General features: G+C 49.1%; 9 protein-coding genes across 9 annotated transcripts; 5 read left to right on the top strand and 4 right to left on the bottom strand.

The window, feature by feature from the left end:
* Window positions 1-94: 94 nt before the first annotated feature.
* On the top strand, window positions 95-2,852 carry N7462_002520 (ATP-dependent metallopeptidase FtsH/Yme1/Tma family protein; the record flags this gene model as incomplete). Its single annotated transcript, XM_057074246.1, has 2 exons — window positions 95-2,000; window positions 2,059-2,852. The coding sequence occupies 2 exons, from the start codon at window positions 95-97 to the stop codon at window positions 2,850-2,852; spliced, it is 2,700 nt and encodes an 899-aa protein (XP_056937887.1).
* An 829-nt stretch (window positions 2,853-3,681) lies between these two features.
* On the top strand, window positions 3,682-4,983 carry N7462_002519 (uncharacterized protein; the record flags this gene model as incomplete). Its single annotated transcript, XM_057074245.1, has 1 exon — window positions 3,682-4,983. The coding sequence occupies one exon, from the start codon at window positions 3,682-3,684 to the stop codon at window positions 4,981-4,983; it is 1,302 nt and encodes a 433-aa protein (XP_056937886.1).
* Window positions 4,984-5,371: 388 nt separating this feature from the next.
* N7462_002518 (DUF1295 domain protein) lies at window positions 5,372-6,539 on the bottom strand (the record flags this gene model as incomplete). Its single annotated transcript, XM_057074244.1, has 2 exons — window positions 5,372-6,097; window positions 6,171-6,539. The coding sequence occupies 2 exons, from the start codon at window positions 6,537-6,539 to the stop codon at window positions 5,372-5,374; spliced, it is 1,095 nt and encodes a 364-aa protein (XP_056937885.1).
* Window positions 6,540-6,806: 267 nt separating this feature from the next.
* On the top strand, window positions 6,807-9,023 carry N7462_002517 (DNA topoisomerase 3; the record flags this gene model as incomplete). The annotated part of the gene is made up of 7 exons (XM_057074243.1): window positions 6,807-6,893; window positions 6,947-7,147; window positions 7,197-7,375; window positions 7,440-7,609; window positions 7,663-7,985; window positions 8,040-8,176; window positions 8,234-9,023. The coding sequence occupies 7 exons, from the start codon at window positions 6,807-6,809 to the stop codon at window positions 9,021-9,023; spliced, it is 1,887 nt and encodes a 628-aa protein (XP_056937884.1).
* Window positions 9,024-9,296: 273 nt separating this feature from the next.
* Window positions 9,297-10,175, bottom strand: N7462_002516 (uncharacterized protein; the record flags this gene model as incomplete). The annotated part of the gene is made up of 1 exon (XM_057074242.1): window positions 9,297-10,175. The coding sequence occupies one exon, from the start codon at window positions 10,173-10,175 to the stop codon at window positions 9,297-9,299; it is 879 nt and encodes a 292-aa protein (XP_056937883.1).
* Window positions 10,176-13,059: 2,884 nt separating this feature from the next.
* Window positions 13,060-15,148, top strand: N7462_002515 (sugar porter family MFS transporter; the record flags this gene model as incomplete). The annotated part of the gene is made up of 4 exons (XM_057074241.1): window positions 13,060-13,447; window positions 13,521-13,597; window positions 13,659-14,895; window positions 14,964-15,148. 4 exons carry the CDS (start codon window positions 13,060-13,062, stop codon window positions 15,146-15,148), a joined length of 1,887 nt encoding a protein of 628 aa, XP_056937882.1.
* A 412-nt stretch (window positions 15,149-15,560) lies between these two features.
* Window positions 15,561-16,325, bottom strand: N7462_002514 (DUF4149 domain-containing protein; the record flags this gene model as incomplete). Its single annotated transcript, XM_057074240.1, has 4 exons — window positions 15,561-15,727; window positions 15,823-16,111; window positions 16,174-16,207; window positions 16,294-16,325. 4 exons carry the CDS (start codon window positions 16,323-16,325, stop codon window positions 15,561-15,563), a joined length of 522 nt encoding a protein of 173 aa, XP_056937881.1.
* A 360-nt stretch (window positions 16,326-16,685) lies between these two features.
* On the top strand, window positions 16,686-19,366 carry N7462_002513 (ATP-dependent DNA helicase 2 subunit KU80; the record flags this gene model as incomplete). The annotated part of the gene is made up of 11 exons (XM_057074239.1): window positions 16,686-16,814; window positions 16,872-16,926; window positions 16,977-17,043; window positions 17,097-17,164; window positions 17,219-17,387; window positions 17,441-17,501; window positions 17,557-18,075; window positions 18,127-18,503; window positions 18,564-18,760; window positions 18,825-19,294; window positions 19,349-19,366. The coding sequence occupies 11 exons, from the start codon at window positions 16,686-16,688 to the stop codon at window positions 19,364-19,366; spliced, it is 2,130 nt and encodes a 709-aa protein (XP_056937880.1).
* A 389-nt stretch (window positions 19,367-19,755) lies between these two features.
* On the bottom strand, window positions 19,756-20,960 carry N7462_002512 (Qc-SNARE protein; the record flags this gene model as incomplete). The annotated part of the gene is made up of 2 exons (XM_057074238.1): window positions 19,756-19,807; window positions 19,873-20,960. 2 exons carry the CDS (start codon window positions 20,958-20,960, stop codon window positions 19,756-19,758), a joined length of 1,140 nt encoding a protein of 379 aa, XP_056937879.1.
* Window positions 20,961-21,430: the final 470 nt, after the last annotated feature.

Below are 21,430 nucleotides of genomic sequence, written 5' to 3'. Positions count from 1 at the left end.
GATGGAGTGCGCGGAGTCGACCTTCACCTCCGACTTCGATTGATCTCCCTCTTTCCTCGCCCTCTTAGCCCTCTGGGCTCCCTTTTTTTCGATCATGGCCACGCTCCTCCGCCGGCCAGGCAGCGTAGCCCGATTCTCGAGGAGGGTCACCGAGTGCGTCGGCCGCGCAGCGCCAGCCTCTGTGCGAGTGCCTCCATCTCGACTCTCCTCTCTATTCACATCCTTTCATATCCGAACATATGCTACCCAGGGTCCCGGTGGCCCAACACCTCCGCCTGGCGAGTCCCCTCCCAAGGGGAATGGGCCGGAGAACGATGGCCGCAAGGACGGGAAGGAGCCGGAATCGGTTCTGAGCAAAGAAGACCAGGAGAGTCTGGACAAGTTTGCCAAGCTTTTGGAGTCGCGCATGCCGGAGACACAGCACCGGTCCATCCAGGAGTTTCGAAAGCATTTCATGAAGAACGGCATTCCTGACGAGGTCCGGGGCATCATTGAAAAGGCCGAAAATGCGTCGTTGATGGATCACATTCGCATGGTGCGGTGGATGTTCTCGTATACGGGTTTGAAGGCCAAGGAGGAGGTTAAAGAGAATTCAAAGGATGCACCGCCGTCTCTCAGTGATATCTTTAAGCATGAGAAGGATCGGGCGGAGAAGCAAGCGAAGGAGTCAGAGGGCCAGAAAGAGAAGCCCGAGGAGTCTGAGCAGCAGAAGAATGAGGATAAGGATAAGACCAAGGACCAGAAAGAGAAGGACAAACAGAAACAGCAGCAGTTCGGACTCCCTCCCGGCAGCAGAGTCTTTGAATTCCGATTCGATCCCGCCTCTTTCTTTATCACCGCGCTTGTTACATACTACGTCTACCGAAGCTTCTTCCCCGGTGAGAGCAGTGGCCGAGAGATTACCTGGCAGGACTTCCGTTCCAACTACCTGGAGAAGGGCCTCGTGGAGAAGTTGACTGTGTCTAACGGCTCGCGGGTCCGCGTCGACCTTAACCGCGAAGTTACCCAGGCTTATCCCGACTCGACTGGTCAACCCATTACCCATGTTTTCTTTAGCATTGGATCCGTGGATAGCTTTGAGAGGAAGCTGGACGATGCCCAGTATGAATTGGGTATCCCCACCTCTCAGCGCATTCCAGTTTCTTATATCGATGAAGTTCCTTGGGGCAATGCTCTTCTCTCTTTCGCCCCTACTTTGATCCTGTTTGCTGGTATATACTGGTTCTCGCGACGTGCCGGCGGTGGTGCTGGTGGCCAGAGTGGAATCTTTGGCATCGGCAAGAGTCGTGCAAAGCGCTTCAACCACGAGACCGATATCAAGATCAAGTTTTCTGACGTTGCTGGTATGGACGAGGCTAAGGTTGAGATCATGGAATTTGTTAGCTTCCTCCAGCAGCCCGAGCGGTTCCAGAAACTTGGTGCGAAGATTCCCCGTGGTGCTATTCTCTCTGGTCCCCCTGGTACTGGTAAGACCCTGCTGGCGAAGGCTACTGCTGGCGAGTCCGGTGTCCCCTTCTTCAGCGTCAGCGGTTCCGAGTTCGTCGAAATGTTTGTTGGCGTCGGCCCGTCGCGTGTTCGTGACCTGTTCGCCAACGCTCGAAAGAACACTCCCTGTATTATCTTCATTGACGAAATCGATGCGATTGGCAAGTCCCGTTCGAAATCAAATTTCGGCGGGGGCAATGACGAGCGCGAAAGTACCCTCAACCAGATTCTCACCGAGATGGACGGCTTCAACACCTCTGAACAAGTTGTCGTCCTTGCTGGTACTAACCGTCCTGATGTTCTTGACAAGGCTCTCATGCGTCCTGGTCGTTTCGATCGGCACATTTCCATCGACCGTCCTACCATGGATGGCCGTAAACAGATCTTCCGTGTTCACCTGAAGAAGATTGTGACCGATGAGAACATGGAATATCTGGAAGGCAGGCTCGCTGCTTTGACTCCTGGATTTGCTGGTGCCGATATTGCCAACTGCGTGAACGAGGCGGCTCTTGTTGGTAAGTTCTTGATATTTTTCATTCTATAGCCAGGAGCGTACTGAATTCTTTGTAATAGCTGCCCGCGAAAATGCCGACAGAGTCGTCATGAAGCACTTCGAGCAAGCCATCGAGCGTGTCATTGGTGGTCTGGAGAAGAAGTCTTTGGTCCTGTCACCCGAAGAGAAGCGCACTGTTGCCTACCACGAGGCTGGTCACGCCATCTGTGGTTGGTATCTGCGCTGGGCCGATCCCCTGCTTAAAGTGTCCATCATTCCCCGTGGACAGGGTGCCCTGGGCTATGCCCAGTACCTTCCTGCTAACGGCGACACCTACCTGATGAACGTCAATCAGCTCATGGACCGTATGGCTATGACCCTGGGTGGCCGTGTCAGCGAGGAGCTGCACTTCGACACTGTGACCAGCGGTGCTAGTGACGACTTCAACAAGGTGACTCGCATGGCTACGGCCATGGTGACTAAGTTCGGTATGTCTCAGAAGCTTGGCTACATCTACTACGAGGACGATTCTGGCCAGCAACTGCAAAAGCCCTTCTCAGAGGACACTGCCCGCAGCATCGATGTCGAGGTTCGCCGCATCGTTGCGGAGGCTCACAAGCAATGCCTCGACCTCCTGACCGCAAAGAAGAAGGAGGTTGGCATTGTCGCTGAAGAGCTCCTGTCCAAGGAGGTCCTCGGCCGCGATGACCTGATCCGCCTCCTCGGCCCACGTGAATGGCCTGAGAATGCCGAGTTCGCTAAATACTTTGACGGCAAGGGTGGCGAGAGCCTCGCTCCGCCAGCGCCCAAGGAGAACCCGGAGGAGACCTCTGGCAAGGACGGCCGTGATGAGACTCCACTTCCTCCTTCATAGGCGGCCCGAAGTCTCAGGTTTGTCATTACGCAACGCAATTTGGACTGCATTTTGGGTTATTCGCAAAGGAGTGTGATATCACTGTGGTGCTCCTGGGTTGTTCTTTGTTCTTTTTTTTTCTCTTTGTATTTATGGACCTACATTCCTCATCTTTTTTTTTTTTTTCAATTACCCTTCTCCCCTTCTGACTCCCCTCTCCATCCTCTGTTTTCCTCTCTCTTACTATCTATCATCTCGATAAACTCCATCCACAATCATGTCGCGACTAAATATGAAGAACTTTCTACTCGTTTCATTTGTCTGTCTGCTTGGTCTTCGTTTTCAGACCTGTGTACTTTGCAAGTGCAAAGTGTGTACTATAAGGATTATTGAAATCATTTTCCGAATCTTCTATCTTGATCTCGTACTTCGAAATCTCATAGCCGGCCGAATGAACTGAACAGGCTCCGTGTCCAGACAATAATGTTCTTTTCCAGACTAATGCTGGTAGGATTCCATAAAGAAAGGAAGTAACAGTAACTTTGATTTGTAAAAAATGTATAGCCTTTGTGTTTACCGATTTGTCCACCAACTCCCTGACTCCCTTACTACGGAGCCTCCATTGTGACAGGCTTCTTCCATAAAGGACTTTATGGAACAAACAACCTCTTTTCGCGCCACAAACAATGTCTATCATCCAAAGATGAACCGCAAGCACGCAAGCTATAAATCAAATGATGGGCCCAAATAGATCGCTCTTTTCACACCCCTCATAGCGTCATATTCAAATTTGCATATCTTTGATGAGCCAAGCCCCTACCTCAAGCAAGCCCCAATCATTTCCGCAAGCATGTGCCCCTGGAAAGTAGCCCACAGGGAAGACAACAAGCCCCGTGTGCTTTCCCAGCCGGCAAGACGCCCCGACGACAAAGCTAGCCTTGTCGCTCACCAGGGCAGCCTGTCTCTGAAAGATCCAGGCGAATATGTTCTCCCAAAAATGAGGTACTTCGGTCTTCCTGAAGAGCCAGGTCACGTACCAGAGCTAATCTTCACCTCAAAGCCAAATCCTGCTCAACGGAACCCAATCCACAAAAGACAGCTTCCCAAGGACTCGCAGCCCCGCGATTGGATCCCTGCAGCGGCTAACAAGTACTGGTGGAAGAATCCGGAGTGGCCTCCAAGGCCGAGGTCGGCTTACGATCCTCGCCAGGACGAGGAGCTTGCGCATGTCGGATTCCAGGGCGGGCATAAATCCTTCTTGCAAGGTGACTTGTCGTGGAAAAGCGAAATACCACACAATCCGGGTCAGAAATCTTGGCTTCTAGATGACAACGCCTGCGAGGCAGACCCATCTGCGCCGTACTGGAAGACAGTGCAGTACCTCGCACAGTGCCCTGAACTGCTTTCGGCCCGATTTCATGACCGCTCTGTAGACGAAGTCATTAAGCACAAGCTCATGGGCCCTGAAAATTGGTCAGTATGGGAGCACGGCATTCAGGAAGCGTTCACGCAGCGCGGGATGTGGGCTCTTGTTGCGGACGAGCTTCTGCCCGTGCCTCCGAGCAGCAGGTTCTACTCGCGATGGAGGATCCTCAACGACCAGGCTTGGTCAATTCTCCTCCGTAACTGTTCTCGGGAGATACAGAACATTATCTGTGACTTGGACGAAGGGCCCGGTGCGTACTTGGACGAAGGGCCCGGTGCGTCCTTGGCGTGGAACACGCTCAGGACCTGGTGCTACCTGAAGCAGACGTACGGCTCGGTTGCGGTTAGAGCCGCATACTCTGCGCGAGGGATCAAGGAGCTGTTCAGCTTCAAGCATGACCCGGCCCAGCCTGTGGAAGTCTTTGTCGAGAAGGTGATGAAATGGGTGCAGGCGAGCGAGTGCATTCGGCAAGACCATGCGGATGATGAGTGGACCACTTGCCAGTTCATTCTAGGTAAGCTGGACTCGAGTTGGGACACGTGGGTTTCGAAGTTCATGAAGAAGGTTGAATGCGGAAATCCAGGTGCGATTGCTTCGATCCAAAGCGTTGAGCTGTTGCGGCAGGATCTCAAGTCTGAATATTCGCGCCGTGAGTCTCAACGTGTGAGAGGTCGCGCTAAGCAGGTGGGTTCTAAGAAGCTGTTTAAATCCCTTTTCCGGACCTGACTATGCTAGCACATACCATAGCTCAAGTCATATTGGAAGCTTTCCTCAGGAAGGTTTGTTCTCACCTCAGTCGATTTTCCTGGTCACTTTTTTTTGTTTTGTTTTGTTTTGTTTTTGGAGGGTGCGGAGATTTCTTGTACTATACATGAGAAGCATAGTTATGATGCTATATGTACTTGAAACAATACAGAGAGCGTTCCCTGGGTAGTAGAAAAAGCAAAGTAGAAAAAGCAAAAACGAAGCAAATCAATCGTAGTAGAGAATGATAGATCGACCGAGCATGGTGTTATATAATTTTGCGGAAATTGCCAATCCGAGCCACCCTTTGATTACCCATTACATGTCATATATGAAATCTCGCCCAAAGATTACCAAAGATAATACTTATCTATTGACTCTTCTTAGAGTCTGCCTCCTCGGTCTTGGAGGAGGTAACCTTCTTACCACTGGACTTGCTCTTCTTAGCCTCGACAGACAGGCGGGGGATAAATCGGCCCACACGGGCCTGGTACTCGCTATACTCGGGATATTTGCCAGCGCTGATGGCCTCAGTCAGGCGAACACTGCCCTGGAAAATGAGCAGCAAGCCGACCAGGCCAAGTCCCACCCAGGAGGCGTAGGTTTCGGTGCGGTAGGCCGCCCATGCGTAGAGGGTCAACCAAACAGCCTGCTCAGCAAGAAAATTGGGGTGGCGCGACCAGGACCAAAGGCCGCTAACGACGAAGCCACGCTCCAGGTCTTCAGGGGTGTATTGGTCCTTGAAAGGCTCGGAAATGCGCGCATTCGTCTGATACTCATGTTTCGCGGTCTGGAAATTCCACTGCTGCTGATCGGCAAAGTACTCGATGACAATGAGGAAGAGCGCAGCACGCGAGAAAGCCAGGTCAGGCAGACCGAAAATTTCGGCCTCCTGGTTGTATGCGGCGATCACAAAGGTGTACGTTGGGGCGGTAATGAGAAGAAGCAGAAGCGACTGAATCACGGAAATAAAGACGAAGTTGAAGATCGTGAAGAGGAACGTGTTGTTCACCTTCTCGCGGACGATCTCCCAGCGGTAATCTTCAGATCCAATTTTATAGCCACCTCGACGCCAATAGTTAAAAGTCAAGCGAGCCTGGAGCGCGATCGTCTCGAGTTAGCAACACGTCAAAAACTGGGGCGCATGTTCATAAAGCGAATGCGCTTACACTCCAAATGATGCTAATAACAGCGATCGTATCCAAGGATTGGGTTCGAATGCCAGACAAGCGCGCCCAGGTGGCGAAGTGGACATTATAGACAGCAGGCAAGATGCTCCAGAATCGGTCTACCTGCGAAAAGTTCCGGTTGAGCTCGCTGGCCAAGAAGAACAGACCAGCCAAGACGGAGCATAGTGCGAGCGCGGATACAAAGGGGTTGACAGCGAGATAAATCTCCTTCAAGCTAGTCAGATCCTGACCAGCTTCGCGCAAGCTGGCGGGCAGCCATTGCAGCTGCTGGAGGTAGGGCAGAACAGTCAGCTTGAAGGAGGTACAGTCCGCCAGAGACTCCACACGGGGAAGCGGAAGAGAGGTCATATTGTATTCCCAAGCTCAAACAGCGTACAAAGAGGGGAACGAGGGATGAGGAGCTGGCAGGATGCGACGGTCGGGGTTGCTCGAGTTTATGTTTGTATTACCTCATCGGGTAAGGCGGTCCTCGACATATGCTGCCAGGATATTCAGGCACCATAGCGCGTCCCTTCAGGCAGAAACTCTTCGCGTGCCGAAGTATTTCCCCGTTTGGGAAGAATATCTCGTCACTGCCGCATGGACCGCGGCTGATCGTGTCTTGGAGGGCTCGCTATGACCCGAAAGATTCTGTGTGTGGCAGAGAAGCCTGCCATTGCTCGTGCCGTGGCCACGCATATGTCAGGCGGCTCTTTTCAAACCGTAAGTACCTGTGATTCTGGCCAGGCGCAATATCCGCTCTAAAAAGGATGTAGCACTCGATCCGCGGAAACCAGTATGTGAAGAACTATGAATTCAATTTCAATTTTGGTCCACCCTGGGGCGATTGCACAGTGACTATGACTAGTGTGATTGGCCACCTTACCGGGTTGGACTTCGAACGTCAATACAAGGGCTGGATGTCCTGTCCGCCGGGGGCTCTCTTCGAAGCTCCAGTGCAGGAAGATGTCGATAAGGTTTGAATCTCTACCAAATGTCATTCTTCTATTGCTAAAGAGTCTGAAGGACAAAATGCCGATTGCAGAGAACATTCGGAACCAAGCCAGATACAGCAAAGCCCTCTTTATCTGGACCGATTGTGATCGAGAAGGTGAGCACATCGGCACTGAAGTCCGAAACCAGGCCAAGACTGGAAATGCTCGTATTGAAGTCAAGCGAGCAAAATTCAGCAATACAGAGAGAGCGTAAGACAAGAACCCCTCTAGCGCTACTCTAGTACTCCCGTTTAATGCCCTATTTGAATATCAGACATGTTCTTCGCGCTGCACGGGAGCCGGTGGAGCTCGATGAGTATCAGGCCAATGCTGTTGCTGCTAGAATTGAGCTCGACCTGCGGATTGGCGCAGCCTTTACTCGCTTACAGACCCTTCAGCTTCAAGCTGTGGTTGCGGTCTTAAAAGAGAAGGTCATCAGTTACGGTATTGTTTGCACAATGATTTTACGGGGCTACCTTAATCTGATAGGTGTCTAGGTTCGTGCCAGTTTCCCACCCTGGGGTTTGTAGTTGATAGATATCTGCGGGTTCAAAACTTCAAGCCCGAGAATTTCTGGGGCATCAAGGTCACACTCAAACGAGATGATAAGAAGGTCAATTTTCTTTGGAACAGGGGCCATCTTTTTGACCGAGCAATCGTAACGATGATGTTGGAGCGATGTTTGACAGCCAAAACTGCAAAGGTCGTCAAAGTGAACCAAAAGCCAAAGAGCAAATGGCGGCCTCTACCCCTGACAACTGTGGATCTTCAAATGATGGGCAGTCGATTCCTCCGTTTAGACAGTCAAACTATTATGAAGGTAAATATTTTAGTTCTCAAGAGATGTATCATCAGAGCACTGACGTTGTACTAGGTGGCAGAAGCGCTTTACACAAAGGGCTTCATTAGCTATCCGCGAACGGAGACGGATCAGTTTGACAAGGCGATTGATCTCAAAAAACTGGTCGAGAAGCAGTTTCCAGACAGCTCGTGGGGCCAGTACGCTAAGGAGTAAGCTTTGGCATCGCTTTCTTATTCGAGAGGCAGCTATTAAGAACTTCACTTTAGTCTCATTAATGGTAAATTCAGAACTCCTAGATCTGGACGCCATAATGATAAGGCCCACCCGCCCATCCACCCAGTCAGTTGGGTCTCGCCAAGCCAGCTGAACGCAAATGAAAAGAAAGTTTACGAGTTTGTGGTCCGCCGCTTTCTGGCCTGCTGCTCAGACGACGCAAAGGGTCAAGGCACTGACATCGAGATCCAATACGGCGAGGAAATGTTCCACACGAATGGCCTGATTGTGCTAGAAAGGAACTATCTCGATGTTTACGTTTACGACAAGTGGGAAAGTAGTCAACAGCTACCCCATTTTGAGAAAGGCGAAGTCTTCGAGCCTACCGAGGCCAATATATTTGAAGGCAAAACCACAGCCCCAAATTACCTGACTGAGCCAGAACTCATTGGGCTCATGGATGCCAACGGTATTGGTACCGATGCTACCATGGCCGAACACATTGCCAAAATCAAAGAACGTGAATACGTCGTCGTACACCCACGAGGAAGTGGTCGCAGCAAAGTAGAAGAACTCATCCCAACGCGACTGGGTGTTGCGCTTGTCGAAGGGTATGATAATGTTGTGACAGGTCTGCCAAACAGCATCTCCCTTAGTAAACCCTTCTTGCGAAAGGAAATGGAATTGCGGATGTTAGAGATTTGCGCTGGAACGAAGACTCGTCAAGAAGTTGTGCAACAGAGTCTGGATATGTACCGGGAGGTCTTCATCCATACCCAGCGGCGTATTGAGATGCTTAAAGCTGCGTGTCGGAAATATCTTACCGATGGAGCGGCTACATGACCGTTGATTCATTTTAAATATGATACCCTATTCTGATTGTTCAATCCATGGTATACCGATGATAATTGAGTACACAGCTTCTAAGAAGTGAGAAGACAGAGTCTCCTTCGTTCCAATCCTTCCCTTTTATTGTTTGAGAGGCTTTTCTTGTTGTTGATGGGATTTGCTTTCTATTGAGGAAGTTCACTATAGTCATACAATGACAAGATCTAAGGAGGCCTCTCCGCCAGTAGATACACCCTTCCACCATCTCTTGACCAAGTGTAAAACACGTCATGTGGGAGACAATTTCACGCCAAAATCATCGTTTGGCTCCACGAATCCCGAAGTGAGGTACCAGGCCATAATGAGAGCTAGCTCCTGGGGAAAATCCTTGAATGGCTTGGCAGCCTCTTCCCACATTGCATTGTTCTTGTAAATGCCCTCGGAAAGACAACCGAGGCTAGTTTCAACCTTTTTCAGGGTCTGTGCTATTTGTCCGTCGATCATGTAGGATGCAGGAGTGTTCAAGTCTATGGTATGGAGATTCCCATTGGCCCACATGGTGCGCCACTGATTGAGAAGACCATTCCCTAGGAAATGCAGGTTTGTGTAGTTCTGGTCGAGTCTTTTCAACTTGTCAAATAATTCCAAGGTGCCATATATCATCTGGCTACAGTCCTGTTGTATGATTTGAAGTCGATGCATTTCGTCTGATTGTTTGATTACCAAATATACTACCATCACCAGGATAATAGCTAGCAGTGTCGGCATCAGAAAATCGGTATCAGCGACCGGCCGTAGCAGCGAGTCCGATGTCGCCAAATGATTGGGAGTGCGAGGTTTACTGGAGGCAGCTGCCGGCATGATTGGCTTGGTCTTCCAAATCCCGCGATCATCAGAAATTATAGTAAACAAGTCTGGCTCGGAATGAAGCGTGGTATTCCAGCTAGCACAGAATGCCGACGAGGTGGTCTGTATAGCGGACGGGGGGCTGACATGATGCAAAATATGGTCCATGGCGACATCCACTATGGAGGCAGGGATTGAGAAGTGGAATACTCGGTCTATGGAGGTGCGGCGAACTGGACCAATGGTGGTGTGTGGGACGCTGCCCCAAAGGCCGTAGAGGTTAGCAGCGACAAACGCGATGATTGGAATGAAGAATTTCATAGCAAGTATTCACAACCTGGGACCCTTCAGGCTTTGGAGGTAGGATAGAGGGTTGAAGGAGGAAAGAGTAGTTGTTGGATGAGGTGCCTCAGATGTTTGGATGAAGTGTATTTATAGATAATTTGGAGGGTCATTGAAAATAAAAGCCAATTGCTCTTGAAGATATCTTTTTTAGGCAACGCAAGCAATATGTGAACCTATTTCATTAATGAGATACAGCTATCCTTGATCTAAAAGCATGCTTGTTGGTGGGACTGCCTTCAGAACCCGGGACAAACCAGATTCTCCGGTGTTTGCTTGCAGGACGCAAAAAGCAGCATATATTCTCATTTGTTCAGGATAAGCTTGATGATCGTTATTAACACGGGTCATGCAAAAAATCGAAAAGAAGGTGGTTTCCGTTTAAAGCGAAGCATTATAGAGCCCTAAGACACAGAAGTCTGAAAAAAACTGCCAGAGTATTCTCAGTGGGTGAAAGATACAGAAAACACAGCTGGGTGCATTGAAGTTGTCTTTCAAGCGTCTTTGCTCTATCGCCGAGCAATACCTAGGCTCTTGAAAATAAAGCTTTGAGATAGATTATTGGAGTAATCAGCATGGACAATAGCACACTACCAGCAATTTAGAAATCCAGTGGATGCAACGTGTACATGGAGAAGGTACGAGAAAGCAAACATAGAATTTTTGAGACGCAGTGAAAAACACCCTGTGGGTCAATTAGGTCGACCGGAAAAGCTGATGAATGCAATATTGTTTCTTGCGAAATGAAATCTCAATATTTAATCAATGATTTCCAAATAACACACTGCTGTAACTCTGCACGTCTCCCAGCTGAAGCATTGTAAGGCAGATTTGGGTGTTTAGATTAGTATTGGAACCGATAATTAATTTATAGGTACAAATGGGACCTTTTTTCTCTAGATAAATAGCACCTTGATTAGGCAATGCTTCCACATTGTGCCAGACCGCTTTTTCCAAACCAAAAAAATTATTTATACCCAATACCATTGTTCTGTGCTGATTGAATCCGATTTTACACATATGTTATGGCCAAAGCAGCAATTGTTACTCATTGATACTAGTATTTGATTGCGTACAAATCTGGCGACATAGACATCATAGGAGCATATAATCTACGTGTAGTCACATTATCGTGTTTTGCAGCTTTTTTTTTCATACTTTCCGAAGCCGTATGTTCCTCAAAATATGGACACGCAATCTTCGTGATATCTCTTGTGAAAGTGGGGGAAATAGCCTGAAAGGCCTCAGCCATCCGAAGTTGATCAAGTTCGCTATATTTGGTGATACTGCATTCTAGGTAAGTGGAAAATTGTTTGCTGGAAAGATTTGAATTCAGAAAATGGTTTTCAAGAAACAGTTATCCAATCTATTTCCTAAATATCCATTTGTATATTATTGTATTCGAACATCTTAAGTAAATAATGTCGTAGCGAAAATTCTCATCAGAATGGGGTTGAAATCGCTGTGCAAAGTGTCAGATCGCAGGCTTGGCATCACACATTGAACTGAGCCAGCAAAGCATAAGCTAGGTACTAGGTTGGATGGGTGTTAGACATGTATCACCTGTTTATCCCGGTTCATTCCACAGGGCCACGTTTTTTGTATTCCCGATCGAAAGTTATAGATATGGCGTTGAGATTAACCTTGGCCAAGGGATGGCGCTGTCGGGAGGCGTCCCGGCTAGAAAATCCCATCAGCCACTATTTCCACTTCATCCACTATCGTCTGGGGCGCAAATTGAATTCAAAGTTCTGGTGGGCGACCCTACATAGCCTGTGCACGGTGCCTCCCAGGACTTCCGATGACTGTTTGGCCTGGTCCGCGTCAGCCCGCTCCGTCAGCGGCGCCCCCGGATCCCTGAATGATTATTTGAACGACCTGGAGGATCGGACTCTCGCTAACGACAAAAAGAACATCCCTGTTAGCAACGAGCCAAACACTGCTCTTGTACTGACCAGGCCAAACGCTCCCCCGCATACCCGGGATGCCTTTGTCGGATGCAACAGGCTGGTTTGCTGTACCGCCGTGACGTAATTGAATATCGCATCCGTGCATGATAGGTGCATCCACCGGTGATCGTTTCCTGGATGTCCATGCTAGTTACTTCGTACTGCTTGTTCTAAGTGGCACAATGCACCTGGGTCTCTCGTGGCCGCGAGCGGCAAAAGACTAGAAGCTTGTATGCTCCATAGCCATCGATGTCATTGGCATCCATTCGCGTGGTGATCCACTCACTAGGTGGGATTTATCGGGCCACCTCCAGGATCCACCCCCATACTCCGCATTTGGAGAGTTTCCGATGATGCGGTGGATTATAAACTGGTTTGAGGGGCATGGACATGTCGTTTGTCTTCTGGTACATGCAACGCTCATGGCTCTGTCTCTCTGGCCGCTCGGAACCTTTGGAAGTAGCTTACTGGTTCATTGAGTCTGGTAGCCTTGCTGGTTACTGGAAAGGAAATACTTCTTTCAATTCATGTCGGGGCGCTGCGTAGGGTATAGATCTGGTGAACTTGTAACCTCTCAGGCGACCCATGCCGTAATCTAGAAAGAATGGATTCAGAGCCCTAGCAAAAAAGCAGCCAGTTTCAGCATAGCTCGGCCGTACCAGATGTCAGCTATGGGCCTTGGCGTATCTTCGGTCATCTGTAATGTTAGAGGAAGGGATTTGACTCTCTATTGGACCTGGAGTTCTCTCTGTACATAAAAGGAGTGTTTCCCCACAGCCTACTTTTTTCAGTCTTAAGCATGGTTTCTTCCCCGCATTGGAGTTTTGGATCTCACCTGACGGTCACTTTTTGGGTTAGAAACTAACATTTTTTCTCAACATTATCTACCGTGCAGTCCTTTACTGTCTTGCGCCATGAAGGAAAATGAGTTCCTAGAGCCGGTCGATGAGACCAATGACTCCAGTGAGAAGGAAGAAAATTCAACCAGCTATGATCATGATGAGAAGCAGACCACGGTTCATATTCCAGATGTTGAAGGGCACAATCGGGATCATCTCAATGCTATGTTTGAGAATCCCTTGGCAGGAATCCCTCGAGAGCAACTTTTCAAAGATGTTGAGGCATTTTGCCAGAAGTTCAATCTCATGGCGGACCTAAAGACCTTTCAGAAAGGCGCCCTAATCTCTCAAAATCCAGAGAAGGGGACGATGATGCCCGAGCTAGATGAGCATGAAAAAGAGGCTCTGATTCGAGAACATACTCATAAATGGCGCCAACCCTGGCAGCTATACTTCCTTGCAAGTGAGTTACCTGATTTTTCGGAGATGTCTTCTATAATTATCAAAATACTTATAATTCGGGCTTTTCTACTTAGTTATGTGTTCTCTCGCTGCCGCAGTCCAAGGTATGGATGAGACGGTCAACAACGGTGCCCAAGCTATCTATTTGAAGGTGTGCTTATCTATTTGGTGATATCAATCGATATGGCGGGTTACTCACATATTGTATACAGCGCCTCGGCATCGAAGACAGCGACAATCTCACCGGACTGGTCGTCGGCGCCCCATACTTGGCGTGTGCGGTCCTGGGTTGCTGGCTCACGGAGCCTCTGAACCGATTCTTCGCTCGTCGCGGAACCATCTTTATTTCTTGCTTCATCGCGGCCGTGGCTTCGATATGGGAGGGCGTTTGCAATAGCTGGGTGAATCTGTTTCTTGCACGCTTTGTTCTGGGTCTGGGTATCGGCTCGAAATCCTCCACCGTCCCCGTTTATGCCGCCGAATGTTCACCCGCCCCAATTCGAGGGGCACTGGTCATGATGTGGCAAATGTGGACTGCATTTGGGATCATGCTGGGAAACATCATGGGCGTGGCATTCATGAACGTGGGCGACGATCTCAGCTGGCGCCTAATGCTAGGCTCCACTGTCGTGCTTCCTTTGATTGTCTGCACCCAGGTATACTTCTGCCCCGAATCCCCTCGATGGCTTATCCAGCACAACAAGATTGAAAAGGCCTACACAAACTTCAAGATCTTGCGTCCCACAGACATCCAGGCCGCACGAGATCTGTACTACGCTTATGTCGGTGTGGAACTCGAGCGCAAGATCAACAAGGGCAAGAACTTCTTCACCATGTTCATGGAGCTATTCACTGTCCCGCGCAATCGCCGAGCCACCTTGGCAAGTTGGATTGTCATGTTTATGCAACAATTTTGTGGTGTCAATGTAATTGCCTACTACTCCACCACCATCTTCCAGGATTCTGGATATGGTCTATCAAATGCTCTGCTGGCCTCCATGGGCACCGGTATTTTGAACTGGGTCTTTGCCCTGCCGGCCGTTTTGACAATTGATACCTGGGGCCGTCGCAACCTGTTGCTTTTTACCTTCCCATTCCTGGCAATCTTCCTCTTTTGGTCCGGCTTCTCGTTCTGGATCGAGGCCGATAACCCCACGAGCAAAAAGCGAGTTGCAATGGTGACCACAGGAATGTACCTATTCGAGGTTTTCTACTCGCCCGGTGAAGGCCCAGTGCCATTCACCTATTCCGCTGAGGCATTCCCGCTTCATGTACGTGAAGTGGGCATGTCATGGGCAACTGCCACCACGTGGTGCTTCAACTTCATTTTGTCCTTTACCTGGCCTCATCTCTTGAGGGCTTTCAAGCCTCAGGGAGCGTTTGGCTGGTACGCAGCATGGTGTATTATTGGATGGTTCCTTGTTTTACTCTTTGTTCCCGAGACCAAGGGTGAGTCAATGGTTTTGATTTTATTCATCTACCAAGTTGGATATCGCTAATATGACGGATCCCTTTAGCCCTTACTCTAGAGGAACTTGACCAGGTCTTCTCAGTTTCTACAAGAAAACATGCCTCTTACCAGATCAAGAACGCCATCTGGCACTTCCGTGTCTGGGTTCTGCGCCAGAAACTGGACCCTCTTCCCAATTTCTACCAAGGCACGGAGCACCTCGCCGAAGTTGGTGACTCTGAAACAAAGTAGACCAGACATGCCCTTTGTTCGAGATTGGTCACAGTATCCCAACCTTAATACACCCCTGATCTTTAAGTGATTCGTGTAAGATTCTAATGTAACTTGTACCTCGCCGTAATACGTACTATTGTTTGGTTGTTTTTGGGAAAATCTGTATTCAAAGTTTGAACTTACTGCGTTTTGTTGAATAATCAATTATTTCATTATACGATGCCAGATTTGTCCATGGAGAGCTTATTACAATGCCCTATGTTACTAGTAGTAATGGCTAATTTGGAGGCCCCACGATTATATTGACATAATGAAGCGGACTAGTAAGTACAACCTGAAAAAAGAAGTATATCCATGTGTATCGATGCAGTCAGGATGTCAACAAGCAGCCTGATCGCCATCTTCCAATTTGAATATTCGGATTCTTCACTTACTCCAGTCTCTTGCTCATGACAGCGCCATAGTATACAGTAGCAATAAGACTGAGCATATTGACCAAGCTTGAAATACCGTGAACTCGGCCAAAACGCTTGTTCAGAGCCACCATCTCCTTTGAATGGGGCGGAGCATCGTAGCTCTTCTTTCCATCCCGGGTTTCTGCGAATCCACATTAGCCAAGTCACTCCGAGAAGACATCTTTCCAAAGCGTATATGGTTGAAAAGGAAATTAAATACAGTGCAGGATGCCTTACCTTGATGCTTTCGCTCACGCATAACCTTCACCGTCAGCGGGCGAAGCACGAAAAGGTTGATCAAGCCTGTTAGGGCCACGGTAGCCATAGGCAGTAGGGTGCTGAGACGGTTTTCGGACGAAGTCAGACCAGACAGACCGAGAGTCTGTCCCCCTCTGCTAGCAGTCAGAGCAACTACCACGGGCAGAGCAGTCTGTAGGGAGAAATAAATGGGAAAGATGGCGGTTTGGAGGCTGGCAAATTGAGGACGCGGCAGTGCACGGAAAGCCACAATACCACCAACAAAGGACTATTTGGTGATCAGAAGGCCTTCAATCCATGTCTGTAATTAGTTTCTGGGGATGGATTTACCTGATAGAACTGTGAACCCAGAAGTGTGCCGTAACTAGGAGGTGTCAGTGAAAATTCGTTGGCGGGTTGGTAATGGTTTCTGTATCGATTTCATCTCCACTTCTTGAGGGGAGATCATACCTGAGGACATGGTAGGGGCGAGGGTCCATCATGTTGGAAGGGATATAGTGACTAGATTTAGTGACTAGATTTTAGAAAGTCTAGATGTATTTGCTTCGGATGTTAGGGAAGCTTGTCGGCGTGCGGAGAAGAAGAGATGGGTGAGAGCGCTTATCTAGGCCCACCTTCTTCAATTGCCTGATCGGCCTTATTACCACAGCCATCATGTATGTATAAAAATATGCCCACGCACTAATACTCCACCCACGCGGATCAAGTGATGTCATGTGCGCGTGTCTGGGCCTAAATCCAAAAAGGAAATATCACGCGTCTGCCTACCTCGCGGCCCTAGAGGCTCCCACGACTTGATTCCCCCAATTTTTCAATCATTTTGAGCCTCGAATCGTTCAAAAATGGCGGACAAGGAGGCTACAGTCTATATTGTAGATGTCGGAAGATCCATGGGCGAACGTCGATGTGGCCGCTCTGTCACGGATCTTGAATGGGCCATGCAATATGTCTGGGACAGAATCACCACAACGGTCTGCAACTCCTCGACAATTGACCTTACCAAGCTGGCGGCTGCTTACTTTGACTAGGTTGGTACTGGCCGAAAGACAGCTACAGTCGGAGTGGTGGCCTTGCGAACAGATGGTAGGCATCGTACTCCTGTGGACCGTGAAAATGCCTGACATGGCTGCCAGAGACGAAAAATGAGCTCCAGGAGGATTCCAGCTTTGCCAAAATTTCGGTCATCTCAAATATTCAACAGTGTGTTCTTGAAACTCGTTTTACCCGCTTCTCGTGACTGAGTTTCTCGACAGATTCCTCATGCCCGATATTCGACGGTTGCGAGACGCAATCAAACCGAGTCAAACTAACAAAGGCGACGGTATGTAGATGAACATTGAAATACCATGCCTGATGAATGCTAAGTGACTTCGAGCCATCTCTTCTATTATCATTGCCATTCAAATGATCAGCACTTACTGCAAAAAACTAAAGTACAAGCGAAAAATAGTGCTGGTCACTAATGGCAACGGAATGATGAGTAGCGAGGACCTTGACAAAATTCAGGAAAAGATTAAAGAAGACAACATCGAATTAGTGGTGATGTAATTTTCTTGTAACATTTTCCTTTGGTCTGGATCTTGCTAATTCGAAACAGCGGAGCTGATTTCGACGACCCAGAGTATGGCGTAAAAGAAGAAGACAAGAGCCCTCGGAAAGTATGAATGAGCGTGAAGTTCTGTAAAAACATAGCGCTCTAACATCTGCCAATAGGCTGAGAATGAATCTCTTCTTCGTGAGTTTGTCGAAGGCTGCGATGGTGTCTACGGTACGCTAGAGCAGGCAGTCTCCGAATTGGAAATCCCTCGCATCAAGGTGACGAAGAGCATGCCGTCTTTCAAGGGGTTTCTCTCGCTTGGCGACTCATCGAAGTATGAAACAGCCCTCCGCATCCCTGTCGAGCGCTATTTCCGCACCTATGTTGCGAAACCTCCATCTGCTAGCTCTTTTGTTCTGCGTGCCGGTGGTGCACCAGGCCAAGAAGAGGCTGAGGGGCGCTCGGATCAGAACAAAAGCGGAAGCGATGCTCTTACCACTGTCAGAACGTCACGGACCTATCAAATTATCGATGAATCTGCGCCAGGGGGAAAGGCTGATGTTGAGAGCGAGGATCTGGCGAAGGGATACGAGTACGGACGCACAGCCGTACATATCAGCCAGACCGATGAGAATATAACTACACTAGAGACTTCTGCGGGCCTTGAACTCATTGGGTTCGTCAAAAAAGAGCAGGTGCGTTTCTACAGACTATTCTCTTCGGATTGCTCTAACCTTGCCATATAGTATGACCGGTACTTGCACATGTCCAATACCAACATCATCATTCCACAACGGGCAAATGACAAGGCCTCTCTCGCATTATCTTCATTTATCCATGCTCTATTCGAGACAGATGCATATGCCATAGCCCGTTTGGTGACCAAGGAATCTAAGCCGCCCGTGATTGTGTTGCTAACACCGTCCATCGAGTCTGAGTACGAATGCCTCATTGAAGCACAGCTTCCATTTGCTGAGGACGTCCGCTCATACCGATTCCCGCCACTCGACAAGGTCGTTACCGTCTCTGGGAAGATAGTCACTGAGCACCGGAATTTGCCAAGTGACAACTTACAGCAAGCAATGAGTGATTATGTCGACAGCATGGAATTAGAGGAAGAAGAGTAAGCTTGCCTGTCATTCCAAAAGAACCCCACGCATGATCACCGGCTGAGCATATCAAGGCTTCCTATTGATGACTCATTCTCTCCGCTTCTACATCGGATCGAAGCAGCTGTGCGGTATCGCGCCGTGCATCCTGATCATCCTACCCTTGAACCATCTGATCAGTTGACGAAATTCGCACATCCCGACGAGCAGCTACTGAACAAGTCACGAAATTACCTAGAGCAATTGATATCTACTGCAGACGTCAAGAAAGGTAAGTATATTCTTTTCTGATCCCCATCAAACAAGAACTGCCATCCTAATCAAAGCCCTTCCAGTTCCTCCTAGAACAAAGGGCCGCAAGCGCCAACGGGAAACCGAGAAGCCCCTCTCCGGGCTCGACGTGGACGCCCTGCTCAACCTAGAACCCAAGCGCGCCAAGATATCTGCGGAGAATGCCATCCCTGAGTTCAGGCAGATGCTCTCGCACGCTGAGAGTCTCGAGGTGATTCACGATGCTGTCAAGCAGATGGCTAGCATTATCGAGACACAGATCAAGAACAGCCTCGGTGAAGCGAACTACGAGCGCGTTGTGGAGGGCCTAGGGACTATGCGTGAAGAATTGGTTGATTATGAGGAGCCTGCACTTTATAATGACCTTCTGCGATCGCTGAAGGGAAAGATCCTCCGTGAAGAGCTCGGTGGGGATCGGCGCGAACTGTGGTGGCTTGTACGTAAGGGCAAGCTCGGTCTTATTGACCGGAGCCTCTCGGAGAGGTCTGAAGTTTCTGAGGAGGAAGCGAAAGAAGTAAGTATTTAGTGCATGTGCTATGGTGGGTCTTTCGCTAACTTGTATGGATAGTTCTTCTCGGCCAATTGAGATACCAGGAAGCTTAGCTTAAGCTGCAGATTGCTTTTCTACTTTTAGGGAGCTGTTCTGGCTCTACGCTTACGGGTTGAGCGAAAACATGTCATCAGTGAGCAAAATGACAAGTTATGCCATCATGCGCATTAGTGAAATAGACTATCGTCAATCGTACTCGAGTGTACCAAGTATCGGTGTTCATGCACATAGACTTGCAAGCATCAGAAGAAAGTTCTAAAAAAACGCCCGTGCGGGGAATCAAATGACAAAAGGACATCTTCAACGAGCCAAATGAACGCTCAAACAAGAATCAAAAGTAGAAATGCCGCGCTCTCCAAACCATGCTCGGCTAGAAATGGGAAAGGGGATGAAACACTCGAGACTCCAACAAGTGCGAGACGAACTTAAGAAATCTTGCCGACTCGCTTCTTGCCAATGTCAAGCTTGGCTTTCAATCTGTATCACATGATTAGCAAATCTTCGCTGCGAACACAGTGTAGGGGGAAGGAAAGAGCACAAACCGATCAGTATCCTCATCTGCCAACTTTAATAACTCATTCTGGACCTCGAGCTCCTCGTGAATCTGTGTACCCAACTCCCTCTGGCGAATAATAATTTTCATTAACTCCTCGACACTCGCATCCTGGTCCTGCATCGTTTGTCGCTGCAACTGCAATACGCCCTCGTTATCAAGCTCACGCGTGCGCTCCGTCTCTTTTCCAAGGACTCGACCGGACCGAGCCGGCGTTCTGCGCCCGTTGCTAGTAGCGCCCCCATCCCCAGTCTTCATTAGCGCCTCTTTATCTTGAATCGAGGCCACGGCATAGTCGAGCCGGCTCTTGGCAGCCATGGCGTGCAGTAGATCTTCTAGTCCATCCTTTTCTTTGCGTGCATTTATGAGAAGGTCCTTGCGACGACGTAGTTCCCCATCGCCCAGGCTAGGAATGCTCGTTTCATGAGACCGACCCTGATTACCAAGGTTCTTGAGGCCTTCTTCGAGGGCCGTGATCATGGATGTAGCTCGCACGAGGCTGCTCTTGGCTTGCGCGGAGCTCTCATGCTGCTTCTGCGGTGTTGTCTCCTGGTCGCGACGGGATAGTTGAAGCCGTACGTCGTGGAGATGGGCTTTCATGTCGCGGTAGTAGTCTAGCCAGAGAGTCGGGTCTGTAATCGGGGCGTTAGTCGCTGAGCCTGGGTCGGTGATAGCGGCATGGAGGCGAGCAGAGGTGGTCAAGGAGCCATTAGATGTTGATATTGCCGCAGCGGTGGGAAGGTTGAGAAATGCGCGCCAGGCCGGCGAGGTCCTCCAGCGTCCATCGGGTGCCTCATTGATTGCTTGAAGATATTCCTCAAGGCCCAGGCGACGCTCTTCGCGGAATCGCTCGTTGGAGACAGTATTTGAGAACCACGACTTAGAAGGGAGAGAAACTGGGGGTTGTGTATCGGTCTGGCTGAGAAGCTCACGGTGAAACGCCACGAAGTCGGAGTAGCGCTTCGAGACAGTGAAGGAACGGAGAGGGAGGCGGAGTGTGATGTGGTAGATCGTATGAGGAGGGGAAGAGTGAGAAATCGAGGCGGATGGAATGGCAATCTCAAGATTCGGCGCCATGACTAGCAAAGTGGAAGATGCATGGAGCAGGCAGCGAAACGTCGGATGGGAGAAGAGTGAAGGCGGAGTGAGTTGATACCAAACAGCGTATGACGCAGTGACTACGGCTTAGTAGGCGGGTGCTGCCAAGAATCACGTGTGTTGTGAGACACATGGCATTCTAGTTAGCTATATTTCTGAATTGGGTTATTGTATTTCTTTCTTACGATAACTATGCTATTTCCCCCTAAAGACTATATCAATACTAGCAACTTGGAAAATTTGGGATGAAAATTTCAAATATGCTTCTAGACTAGCACTGGCCAACATACAGTTTCATCTATATCCCGGCGTTCTGAATGATTTGAACTTATGACATGGGGCATGAGCATCACAAAGTGTGCAATGAAGAACAAAAAGAGGTATATAATGAGTTTCTAGCATGTTAGTGTATTCGAATTTATAAAAGTTCAAGCTCAGGGATGCATTTG

Source organism: Penicillium macrosclerotiorum, assembly GCF_028827735.1.
Source record: "Penicillium macrosclerotiorum strain IBT 26536 chromosome Unknown utg000002l_segment0_segment0, whole genome shotgun sequence".
Lineage (NCBI taxonomy): Eukaryota > Fungi > Ascomycota > Eurotiomycetes > Eurotiales > Aspergillaceae > Penicillium > Penicillium macrosclerotiorum.
Note: the sequence above shows the minus strand (reverse complement) of the source record. Positions and strands in the feature narration are given on the sequence as shown.